The sequence below is a fragment of the Nannospalax galili genome, unplaced genomic scaffold (genome assembly GCF_000622305.1).
Source record: "Nannospalax galili isolate Female #2095 unplaced genomic scaffold, S.galili_v1.0 scaffold110, whole genome shotgun sequence".
In the NCBI taxonomy this organism is placed as follows: Eukaryota; Metazoa; Chordata; class Mammalia; order Rodentia; family Spalacidae; genus Nannospalax; species Nannospalax galili.
Window position 1 is genome coordinate 676676 of NW_008328707.1, and position 12430 is coordinate 689105.

The 12430-nt window shown below is 43.4% G+C and overlaps 1 protein-coding gene across 2 annotated transcripts in view; it reads left to right on the forward strand.

The window, feature by feature from the left end:
- Rassf3 (Ras association domain family member 3) overlaps positions 1–12430 on the forward strand; it is an 83696-nt gene that overhangs the window by 62175 nt on the left and 9091 nt on the right. For both annotated transcript variants that reach the window (XM_008829004.3, XM_029561512.1), the window contains exon 2: positions 10520–10627. In XM_008829004.3, coding sequence (XP_008827226.1) covers positions 10520–10627 — 108 coding nt within the window. The remainder of the gene's footprint in view (positions 1–10519; positions 10628–12430) is intronic.

Sequence of the window (12430 nt, forward strand, 5' to 3'; positions counted from 1 at the left end):
CCAAGGGGAGCTCCCTGTGCACCCTCCTGGATTTGGGTTGTGTAATCCTGCCTCACTAGGCTGTAGTAGAAAGACCTTTATAAAGGAAATGGTAGAATAGGTATGGAGTCCTGGAGTTGAGACTTCCTTCTCAGTGCTGGAAGATCTCCAGTTTCTGGTAGTGCCTGAGCCCTCAAAGGCAGTAAAGTTGGTATGGGCTAGGCCACCCAGCTGGGTTGTGAGGTGGGCAGCACTAGGCACTCCCTAGTCCTTCTGTGAGCATCTGGATCCCTCACACATCTCTCAGCAGTAGCTGCCGCAGAGCAGGGGGTCTGGGAGAGAAAATTCCTACAAAAGGTATCTCAGAACTCGCTGCCAGACTCCTGGAGGTAATGGTCTCCCTGGTTTTATTTGCTCCCCTTATGTTTTTCTTACTCCACAGTACTTTTACCCCCTTGGCAGGAAGAAAGAAGTTGATTCCTTGAGCAGCAAAACTGACTCCTGGAAGTGCCAGACTTGAGAGACTGCTCTGCACCAGCACAGTCCTTCATGGGCCTCAGAGTCCTTCTGAGATGTGGAGTGACACAGAAGCATCTCCCTTGTTTTTTCTGTGTTTCCTGTGGCAGCAGCAGAGTCCTGTACTACTTTATACTTTAGCCAGCCATGCCTTTTAAGGGCTAGGAATTGACTCATCCAGAGCCATCTTGGGAGGAGTGTAGGGTACTACTGAGAGCATTGGGGACTAGGGGTGGGTTGAGTTAATGGGAACAAGAGTGTTATAAACAGTTTTATCCCTCAAAGCCTCTTAAGACTTTCAAATTTTTGTAAAAGAAAGCACTGAAAGTTGGCTGGGGGTGGTGTGAGCTCAGTGGTAGAACATTTGCTTAGCATATGCAAGGCCCTGGGTTCATCCCCAGCCTGGTCAGGAGACATGCATAAAACTGGGGAAAACTCTGTAAGCTGGGCTATAAAGGAATTCACTGTGACCCCTTAGACTGGACTTTGTCATCTCATTGTTGTAGTCATTAATATTATAATTTTGTTGCCTGAAAATGCAGTCTAAGCTGGTATAACTCTCCTTTTATTTTATGGTGGCAATTTACACTTACACCTGGCAAATTCTATTAAGATTCTTAGTTTTTTCCTTCAAATTAGTTGTCAGCTGACACAGTGGCCACACGTTTTGTTTGTACACCTCTGCCCTTGACTTTGAGAATTCCTGCTGCTGGTGGAGCTGCCAGGACCTGGAGCCAGCAGGCTTTCCCAGTTGGGCCCCACCTGCCTCCTAGGTTGCTGGAGCATTCCTTTCTGCTTCCTGTCTGACTAGCCTCTAAATGAGCCGTTCATTTCCTTTCACTGTATCCTCCCCTTATCACCAATGTTCAAAGGTCCATAGTGGCTGTGGCAGCAGCAGTGTGAGACCTGACCTCCAAACTCTGACCTCTGTGAAAGCTTCCAAGCCCCCTGGGGTTGACTGAATTGGGGGGCTGAGTGACTCCAGAGCTACAGCGGTAATTGCTGCTGGCTGACTGGATGACCTCAGGGTCTTTCTAGAGTAAGCCAATGAGATGCTTATTCTAGGAGTTGAGGCGGGTGGTATGTTGCCTTTGTCTTCTGAGCCTCACTTCCTTCCTGACTTAGGCACTTTTAATTTTCCTCATCTCCAGTAAACTTACTTTGTAGTACTTGATTAGGGCAGTGCTGCAAGTGAAATAATGTTAGAAAATGTTGAGTGAAAGAGACAGTAGTCCAGAGCTGTTTTAGTAATGGGGGAAAGGAAGCGTTCTTGAGAAAATTTAGGAACCCACAGGATCTAGGGAAGCCTGGGAGGGCCCCTGGGGGAGTGCTGACTCACCTGTCACCTCATTCTTTTCCTAATTGCCCAGGCAGATTAGCTAGTTTTGCATCTGCAAGGCAGCTACTACTCTCTCCTACCTTGCTCACCTAAAATGTGAACTAAGTTAAACCAGCTGTGAAATGTATCACCATGCAGAAATGAATAGCACTTTAATTGACTCCCTTTGAAAACATGTCAACCTGGGATTTCTAAATCTGAGTGTAATCTGGTATGCTTTAAGGTAGGACCTCAAACTGGGGCACTCTGGGGAGATAAGTCCACCGTCCAAGTTTGTTTTCTGGCTCCTAACAAATGAGTGGCTGTTTGACTATTGGCACACGACCCAGTTTTAAAACCACAACCATATAGGGTATTGGCAGAGTGGTAACCCAGGGCTTTAAAAAGTGAGGTCATGGAAGGCCCAGATGAGGCTCTTTTAACATTGTATCAGAACTGCAATTAATCTTATTAACATGCTGGGCCTGTGCCTGCTTTCACAGCCTGGGTGTGCCAGCGTATTTAAGGGGCGTGCTTTGAAGGACTCTCATTCTTTGATGATACAGATGGATAGCAGAAGCGTATAAAACATTGTATCTGATGTAATAAAGGCTTTTTGTATGCCTTTGTGGATTTAGTCCATTTTGGGAATGAGCAAGAACATCACTTGGATTTACAAGAGGATAGATTACAAATGCTGACTTGTAGCCAAACTTCATCATCAGGTCTGTTGACAAGGATGGAGCCTGCCTCTGTTCAGGACCCAGGTAGTTTGAACACAGTATTGCAGGAGTAAAAGATTAAAAACAGTAAGGTAGCTGCCAAGCAAAAGTAAACATTGTGATGGAGAAGCCACAGAAAGTGCCAAGGGTTTTTAACTTGAAGGATGTGTATCACAGGGGCTCCACCCATGGGCTGCTGTGGTGAGGATGGCTTCCTGTGAGGTGGACCAAGAGGTGAGTGAGGAGCAGGGCAGCTGAGCTTGTAGACTGCCTGGGTGGAGCAGTGCTGGGAGGGAGGGTTGTGAGTGTCCAGTGCCACTCCTGTTCTCATGTCCTTCCAGTGCATGTAAGAGAGGCCTGGTACAGACCTTCCTCCTTATAAAATTGCTTTGTTTTTGTAATCTGTGTTTTAGAAGTAGTCCACTATATGTATCCACCTATGTTCTTATGGTGTCTTGATTGCTAACCAGTAACCTCAGGGACAGATTGCTTAAATTGCCAAGTTTGACAGATACAGTTTAGCTGCGTTAGTAATCCCCTAATGAATACAGAATCCCCTCACCAAGTGAATAGTTAGTAAGATACAAGAATGTAACCAGCTGGATGCTACATACACCTGTCATCCCAGCACTCAGGAGGCTGAGGCAGGAGGATTACAAGTTTCAGGCCAGCTTGGAATACATAGCAAGTTCAGCTTGGGCTACATAACAAAGAAAAAAAAATGTTCTTGCTTAATGTGCTCCTTTAGCCATAATTAATGAGCACTACATTCACAACATTGTAAAAGTCTATTTTCTTTGCTGGATTCTTTTACAGATTTCTTAAATGCAGGATTTCTCAGAATCTGTAGCATTCTAAAGATCACTGGGAATCTTGAGAGGGGACAGTGGGCGGAGGATCAGTGTTCCACAGCTCACTCCCTGTAGTTCTGCAGTGCCATATGCGTCCGCTGTTCAGGTACCCTCGGTTTTCCATTCGCGTTTCCTGCTGTGAGATAACAGTGATGCATCTCTCAGTTGCTACATGGAGGAGTGGGTAAGTGGTTAGGGATGAGGGCCCTCTCCTTTTTTCTTTAGTACTAGGAGAGTGCACACAGTGAGTGTCTTATCTTATATGGCTGCATAGGAAAGTTGCCTGCCTGCAAGCTGATTTCAGGCAAGATGGAAGTTCCACAGAAATGGAAATAGAGTCCCTGCTCTATATTTTGCCATCTAAAAACCTCCCTCCATCTCACAGGGCAACAGCTCCAATTTTAGAGTGGCCAGGCCAGGCCAAAGCAGCATGCCAGGGCCATACACCAAGATAAGCAGAGTCTCTGGGTGTGGTACTCTGTGGGGATTCAGCATTGGTATCTTGAGAACACAGCAGCACCCTGTACTTTTAAGGTCATGAACAGCAGCACTGAGCAGCCCAGACATAGCTGTTCCAATTCTTTCCTTGAGAAATAGAATTGTATTTGCTCCCCAGCTGGAGTCTTTTCACTTTAACATCCTATTCACAGCCTTTCCTTGGTGTTTTTTGTTTTTGTTTTTTGTTTTTTTTTTTATTTTTTTTTTAAAAAAACCTTCCTTGTTCTTCATTTACACTTGTGTTCATTATTGGTTAGATTTGCACTGTCCCATGCAGTAATTAAATGAGGCTTGAAATTCACTTCCTCATTTCAAGAGCTTAGAAACCACATGTGTCTCCTGGCTGCTGTTAAGATAGGACATGACATCATTGCAGGAAAGGCTGCTGGGTAGCACTGGTGTGTATCAGCAAAGCTGATCTTGAAAAAATTTTCTGCTTCAGTGTCTTAACAGGTCGTGGTACTGAAAGTGAAGAGTGACACACACAGCAAATGTAAATACAGACCCTATGGCCTTTTTTCCATGTATATCAGTGGGGTTGATTAAGACATGCTTCTGGCCAGAAGGAACCCTCCTTAGGGCTTTGCAGCTTTTGCTGGATGTATGACACAGTTCCTTCTGCATTCATCCTATCCCAGGGCCTCCCCTTTGCCCATCCAAAAGACTTCTCAGAACAGAATCTAGATTCTTAAAATGTTTCCAATAAACTGTGTGTGGTGAGGCATGCCTGTAGTCTCAGCACAAGAGGTAGAGGCTAGAGGATCAGAAGTTGAAGGTCAGCCCTCAACCACATACATAGCAAGGTTGCTGCTAGCCTGGGATATATGAGATCCTGTCTCAAAGTACCCTCCTCACCTGCCAAAAGAACTTCACAAAAGTTTCCAGAGTGTGAGCCCCCTCTGCTTACCCTGCTTCTGGATAACTTGTTTACTAAATGTACTGCTAAATGCAGGCATGCTCCCTGATTGCAGCAGTGAGATACCTTTCCCAGAGAATGGTCACAATCATTTTTCTCTTTATTACAACCAGATACCTGACAAAAAGCAACAAGGGAGGAAGGGTTTATTTTGGAGTAAGTTCAGATGAATGCAGTCCATCATGGTGTGGATGCAAGGCAGTGCTTGGTCTGTGGTGTCCACCAGGAAGCAGAGAAAGGGGAATGCCAGTGCTCAGCTGGGTTATTCCTTTTTTCCTTTTTATTCATTCCAGGACCTCATGGAGCTTCATGGATTATGAGTCCCACATTCAGGGTGGGTCTTCCCTCAACCTCTAGAAATATCCCCACAGACTCTTGCAGAAGTGTGCCTCAGTAATGCCCTAGGTGTTTCTTAATCCAGCCAAGCTGACAAAATCAACCACTACAGCCCATCGTACATTTTTTCACTTCCTGACTGGAACCAGGCCTAGCAGGAAGATATCTAGAGGAATCAGTGCCTAGACTTAGCTCACCCTTAACTGGCCCTGAGTTCCAGTAGGCAACCAAGGCCTACTGTTCTAAGAAATGGACTGTTTTAGTGTGGAAGCTGCTGGATGTTTTGCTCTGTATGCAGTTTATAAATCTGGAACTTGTTCTATCCGTATGCCACTGGGTGCCCCAAACGCTTGGGACCTGAGGAACATCAGTAGGCAATTATTTGTTTCTAGAACTGGATATAAAATGAATAGTAGGAATTCATAATTTCAGGGTCTAGTCTGGAGACAGCACCTATTGGCCTGGTTAAGTTTATTCTCTGCTGATGCAAGCTGGATCCAAACCTGGCCAGCTGTCAGAGCAATTGTGCCTGGGAGCCAGAGGATTCCCAAGGAAAGGGTACTGGAATCCTGCACTGTTTACCTGTCATTCCTTACAGAAAATCTATGCTTTTTGTTCCCCAGCACCCTGAGAGGAAGGTCATTAACTTATTTGCCTCCCCTACCTCCCTTTTCGTTGCTTAATTCATCAGTTTGTGTGTGTATATGATGTGTGATCATGTATGTGCACATTTGTGTCTGAGTGTGTGTGCCTGCAGTGTCACGAGTTTAGAGGTCAGAGGACAACCCCCGGTGTCCGTCCTTCTACCTTGCTTTGAGACAGGATCTCTTTGTTGTTGACTGCTGCATACTCCAGACTAGCTGGCCTGCCGGCTCCCAGGGGTTCTTTTGCCTCTGCCACCATTTCATGTAGGACTACTGGGGTTGCAGGCGTGTGCTACTGTGCCCAACTTTATATGGGTTCTGGGGATTCAAACTCTGGTCCTTACAATGACATGGCAACCCACTTACTGAGCCATTTCTGCAGCCCCTCTTTTTTGAAAGTTTTTTTGTTTTTGAGGTGGGAGGGCTTGAACCCAAGACTTCAGATATCCCAGGCAAGTGCTCTCCTAGTGACCTCCACCCCTGTCCTGCTTTGTGTCTTAAGGAGGTCTGAGATACCAAATGAAAAAACTCAAACATGCACAAGTGGATGGGGCGAGGGGAAAGCAGACTTTACCAGGATGTCAGCCAAGAGGCAGAAAGGCAGAGACAACTGCCTTTCCCATTTTGCAGTGCTTGGCACAGAGCCTGGCACCAGCAGGCACTCAATAAATAGTTATTGAATGATGACTTGTATTATGTCTTCTCACAGTTCTATAAAGTAGGTATTATTTTGCATATTTCACAGAGATAGGAAAAACAAGAACTGGACATAAAATGAATAGTAGGAATTCATAATTCCTACTATTCCACAGAGAGGTGCATATCTTTCCTCTGGTCACACAGGTAGCATGTGACAGAGCTGTGATTTCCGACCTAAGTATGGCTAAACCATAGTCCATATTCCTTCATTAGACTAAGTACAGGGAGTGATAGGTGCATATTCATCTCCTTACTCCCTCTTTTTAAAAGAAAATTTCTTGTGTATGAATGTTCTGCCTTCACCATAGGTGCACCATATGTGTGTCTGGTGCCCACAGAGGCCAGAAGAGGGTGTTGTATCACCTAGAATTGGAGTTATAGATAGTTGTTATTTACCACATGGGTGCTGGGAACGGAACCTGGGTCCTCTGCAAGGGTAGCCAGTACTCTACTGAATCCTCTCTCCAGCCTTACTTAACTCCCTTTTTGAAGTCACTGAATTTCTCTTTATTTGAGTTTTTTTGTTGAATTGTGTTCTTAATTTTGATTTAGCTTCAGAAAAGTCTAAGTGATTCTCAGACCTCACTCAGACTAGGGGTCTGTTCCTGGAAAGCCTAACTCATGAGCCTATGGGAATGAGCCACAGGTGGCAGATGTGGTCCCACCCAGAAAGTGAGGCTGACCCAAGAGTGGCTCTTGGGGCACACTGGCTGAAACGCCAGGGACGAGTCTAGGGTTGGAATTTTGCATGGCACAATTCTCCCTGTGACTTTAGACAAAGATGATTTATAACCTGCCCAGCAGACACTCTTGGGCGTGGCAGCAGCCCCTCCCTGGCTGCCAAGAGCAATAACCATGTATTATTCACAGGCCACTGTGCCCCTGCCATTTCCTCTCTTGCCCTGCAGTGAGAGAGTGCTGTTTATACTTAGCTCAGTGCCAAGCCTGCCACACCATTGCTTAACCCTCTCCTTGCTTAGCCCTTTATTTTTGCACCTTGTCCCTTCTGGGTTACATTGTCTCCTCTCTGTCTTTCCTGTGGGTTTTATGGATATTCATGGGTTTAGAGGCATCTTTTCCTAGGTAGGCAGACAAGTGAGTCTCTTTCTTTTAAAAAAAATTTTGATTCTATTTTATGTGTTTTGCCTGCATGTATGTAAGGGTACCACATGTGTGCGATGCCACAGAGGCCAAAAAAGGGATTATAGGCCTGCGCCACCATTCTGGGCTATTCAACTCTTACTCTCTTTAGAATAGTCTTCCCTCTATACCTATGGGGTTTGTATCTGTGTATTTAATCAACCAGTTGTAATCTGTATGAACATGTACAGATTTTTTTCTTGCTATTATTACCTATACAATTGGTGACAACTGTTTGCAGAGCACTTATAGTGCAATAGGTATTATAAGTAATCTAAAGAGTATTTAAACTGTATGGGAACAGGTGTGCAGTTTTTATGAAATCCTGTGTCATTTTATATAAATGATGTGAGCATTTTGGTGTCTTATGGAGGGGGGTATGTCCTTGGACAGCTATTACTTAAAAATTGGATGTGTAGGAGCTGGAGAGATGGCTCAGGGGTTAAGAGCATTGGTGGCTCTTGCAGAGGACCCAGGTTTGATTCCCAGCACCCACATGGCAGCTAAACAATCGTCTGTAATTCCAGTTCCAGGGAACTTGATGCCCTCTTCTGGCCTCCATGGGCACAGCATGCACATGGTGCACTTACATACATGCAGGCCAAACATTCGTGCACATAAAATAAAAATAATAAAGTGTATTTTTAATTTATTTTTAATGTATATGAATGTATGGCCTGCATGTATGTAAGTGCACTTATGTCATGCAATGCCCATGGAAGTCAAAAGATTCCCTGGAACTGGAATTACAGACGATTGTTTAGCTGCCATGTGGGTGCTGGGAATCAAACCTGGGTCCTCTGCAAGAGCAGCTAGTGCTCTTAACCACTGAGCCATCTCCCCAGTCCCGATAAAGAATTTTTTTTAATGGAATGTGTTGATGAAGGCTACCTGGTTTTCCTGTGGTCAGTAGCTCGCTAGTTATAGATTGGAATGAGCAGAGAAAGGAGAGATATGGTTACATGTTTTAGATTTCCTTGGAAGCTTTCTATTGAAAAGTTATTTTAACCCATAGTAACACCAAATATAAAACTGCTTTGGGAGTTACACTGGTAATGACAGTGTTCCCAAAGGGCTTTGGGCCTGCCCATGGAGCTAGGGAAGAGACCAAGTGTATTATCTGTGCATATTATCTGTGCTGATCTTTCCCCAGTGTTGCCAGATGTACTAACCCTTGAGACTTTGCCAGAGTAGTGCTGAAACTGAGAACCCACAGTAACAGCAAATATAAAACTAAGGCAGCTTATATCTACCACACTGCTTAGGCTTTAAAATCAAAGAACTTGAGACTCTGGCTCCAGAGCCCTTTTATAGCATAGGTGGCATTCCTGCAGGCTCTGGAGTGGCTATTCCACTATCCCACAGATCACTCAGTGGGAGCGCCTGTCTGCTTGAAGAATATCCAGCTGTGAGGATGGTGAGCTCTGTCAGGCTGGAAGAGGCATATTTTCAGACTTTCTTTTTTGGGGATAAATCATCAGATTTTAATTGCCCTTCCTCTCTAACTCTTGAAGATGTTTAGGTCCTTTATCTTTTCTGAGTCACTACTTAAGTTTGAATCTGATTATATAGACTTTCTTCACGTTTGTCTACACCAGAGCCGTGGAGACCTATTCAGTTTGGTAGGAATGACATCAAGGACATAGATGAAAATGAAACTTGGTCTGGTAACTAGTGGAGTCATCCTGGGAACAGCCACTTAACTGTGCATCTCTCGTGCTTCTTATCTGTACCACAGAGCATCTAGTTAGCTCATTTGAGGAGGATTAAATGGAAGCATCCATGTGGAGAAGCTTAGATGTTGCCAAATAGTTGAACTAGTGAGAGCTGCTGGGCTTTGGGATCAGGCAGCCAGTTAAGTTTCTTCCAGCAGGTTAATTTACTTCCTAGAACTTGATCTTACCTGGATACTGGGGTAACAATGCCAATTTTGTTGGTTTGTTAGGAGAATTAAATGTGATTAGAGTTAGGTCCCTGGTGTAATTGACTAGCCAAATACTGCAGTTTGGCTCCTTGTAACAATGTGGCTGCTCCTATGTAATGCCATGTGCTGGTTGAAGTCTTGAGATAATAAACTACTAATGATTTCTAAAGAATGATGAAGGAATTTAACCACTGTTTTCCTCTCCAAGTTGAGGTGGAGGCATAAAGGCAGAAGAGTCTGGAGTGTGGGGAGAGGTAGACAGGGTCGGGGTAGAGGAAGTGTGGCCACTTTTTTCTTGGCATGGGGATTGTTTGGAAAGTAAATTACCGTCTGGTAATTGTACATAGTGATTAGTGCTGGTTAATTAGAATTTATTGCCTACTGTACTTTATACTAATAAATACTGTAAAGTTATAGAAACCAAAACAGTAATAGAATGTGTAATGAGAAGCTTTTGATATGTGTCTTTAAATATTGTTTGAAACTGGGTATGGTGGTACACACCTTTAATTTTTGCACTTGGAGAGGCAGAGGCAGGTGTTCTCTGTGAGTTTGAGGCCAGGTAGGGCTACGTAGTGAAAGCCTATCTCAAAAGATAAATAAATAAAATAAACAAAAAATAAATTTTGTTTGAAGTAGAAATGTCCAACAGCAAGCACTCTGGGGAAGGATTTTTTGCAGAAAATATAGCAGACAGCTTTGCAAAATAATATTTAATGAAGTGATGTCTTTAGCTGCTGACAGACTAATTTTATTTGATATATCCTCTACAAAGATTATAGTCTGAGGAATGAGAAACACATCTGGTGAATGAGCCTGGTGCATTTGAAAATAAGGTTGGGTGGTATGTGTGCAGGTTTCAAGGTAAAGTGTACCAGGTTGCTCTTTGGTGGAATATAGAAGAATCTTGGTTTATCTACTTTTTTTTTTTTTTTTAATGAACACTCATGTGTGTTATGGCTTGTTTTTCTTCTAGGATGTGGAGAAAGAGAAGGAAATTCACAATTACCTCAGCAGAGAGGAAATCAAAGAGAAAGTTCATAAATACAATTCAGCTGTCACAGACAAATTAAAGATGACCTTGGTAAGTGTCCCTAACTGGTTGATGTTCAGAGACTCTGCCTCAAGGTGGAAGGCAAGAACCAACTTCTGAAAGTTGTTCTCTGACCTCCCCAAGCATTTTGTAGCACATATGCACTTACTTCATATGCACCATACACCCACACACAAAATAAATTTTTAAAAGAAAAATGCAAGCAAGTGATAGTACAATGTGTATATTACATCTGTATTTTGAAGTACCCAAGGTTGAAAAATCAGTGATTATGTTAATTTTTAAAAAACAATGTGAAATTCAGGGCTTGAGTGCTGACTTAGTGGTTAAGAGCACTGGCTGCTTTTGCAGAGGACCTGGGTTTGGTTCCCAGCACCTACTTGGCAGCTCACAACTGTCTATCTGATGTCCACATAAAATAAATCTTTAAAAAGTCCTTAAAAAAATGTGGAGTTTGGGCTGGTGAGATAGCTCAGAGGGTAAAGGTGTTTGCTACATGAGCCTTATGATCTGAGTTCATGCTCCAGAATCCATGTAAAGGTGAAAGAAAAGAACCAACTCCACAGAGTTGTCCTCTGACCTCCACATGTACACCGTGGCACAAGTGCCCATATATATATATTTTGCACATACATATATACCCCAATTTTTTAAAAACTATTTTATTATTTTTATTTTATGTGTATGAGTGTATTGCCTGCATGTATGTGAGTGCACCCATGTTGTGCAATGCCTCGGAGGTCAGAAGAGGGTTTTTGGATTCCCCTGGAGTTAAGTACGGTTTGTAGCCACCATGTGGGTGCTGGGAATTGAACTTAGGTCCTCTGCAAGAGCAGTCTAGTGGTCTTAAGTGAAATGCCTGGGGCTGGAGAGATGGCTCAGCGGTTAAGAGCACTAGCTGCTCTCCCAGAGGCCCAGATTCACTCTACAGCACCGACATGGCATCTAACAACAGTCTGTAATTCCAGTTTCAAGGGATATGACACTTTTCTGGCATTCATGGGCATTGCACACACAGGTGTACTTACCATGAAAAAAATTAATTTTAAGTGAAATGCTTTAACATTTTATTTTGTGATTCTTCCTTGCTAAGGGATTTTTAGTGTTGTGTAACATATTCATAATGACTCAGATTCTAATCAAGACTGTTGATTTCTGTCTGGTGCAAAATAAATATTGAAGTATCTGAAAGATTTTATACCCATAGATTGGAATAGAGTTGAACTAAGATTTTTCTCCCAATTGTCCGTGTAAGTACATAGCATTCAGCTTCCTTCCTGCAAAGTGCTTATATTAAAGGCATCAACAGCATTGTGAAGTGCAGAGGGGTGTGGAGGTATAGGAGGGAGGAGGGTCAGGGTTTAGAGGCTGTGAAATGAGTTGACAGCAAAGCTATAGTCTTCTTGTTACTCAGAATTGAACAAGCTATTACCCACCCATTTGGCGACCTTCACTGCAACTCCTTTGGTGCCATTTTCCAGGGCCCTGGACCTCTGCCTGTTAGTCTATTATGTGTGAATTGACAGATATCTTTAAAGGAAAGAGTAACCTGTTTAAAGTAGGCCCAAGTAAATTTTGTGACCCATGGGCTGGAGCTTTTAAATACAAACCTTGTGCTAAAAGATCTCTCCAGTGACCCTGTGCCCTCAAGGAGAGACAGGAGCCGGTAATCCTCTTTTTTATTATTTCACCTGTGATATTTCTTTTTTAAAATTTTTATTTATGTGTACGTGCCCGAGTGTCTCTGTAAGTGTGGGTGTCTGTAGAGATCAGAAGAAGGTGTTGGATCCTTTAGAGTTGGAGTCACAGGTGTTTGTGAGCTGCTCAACGTGG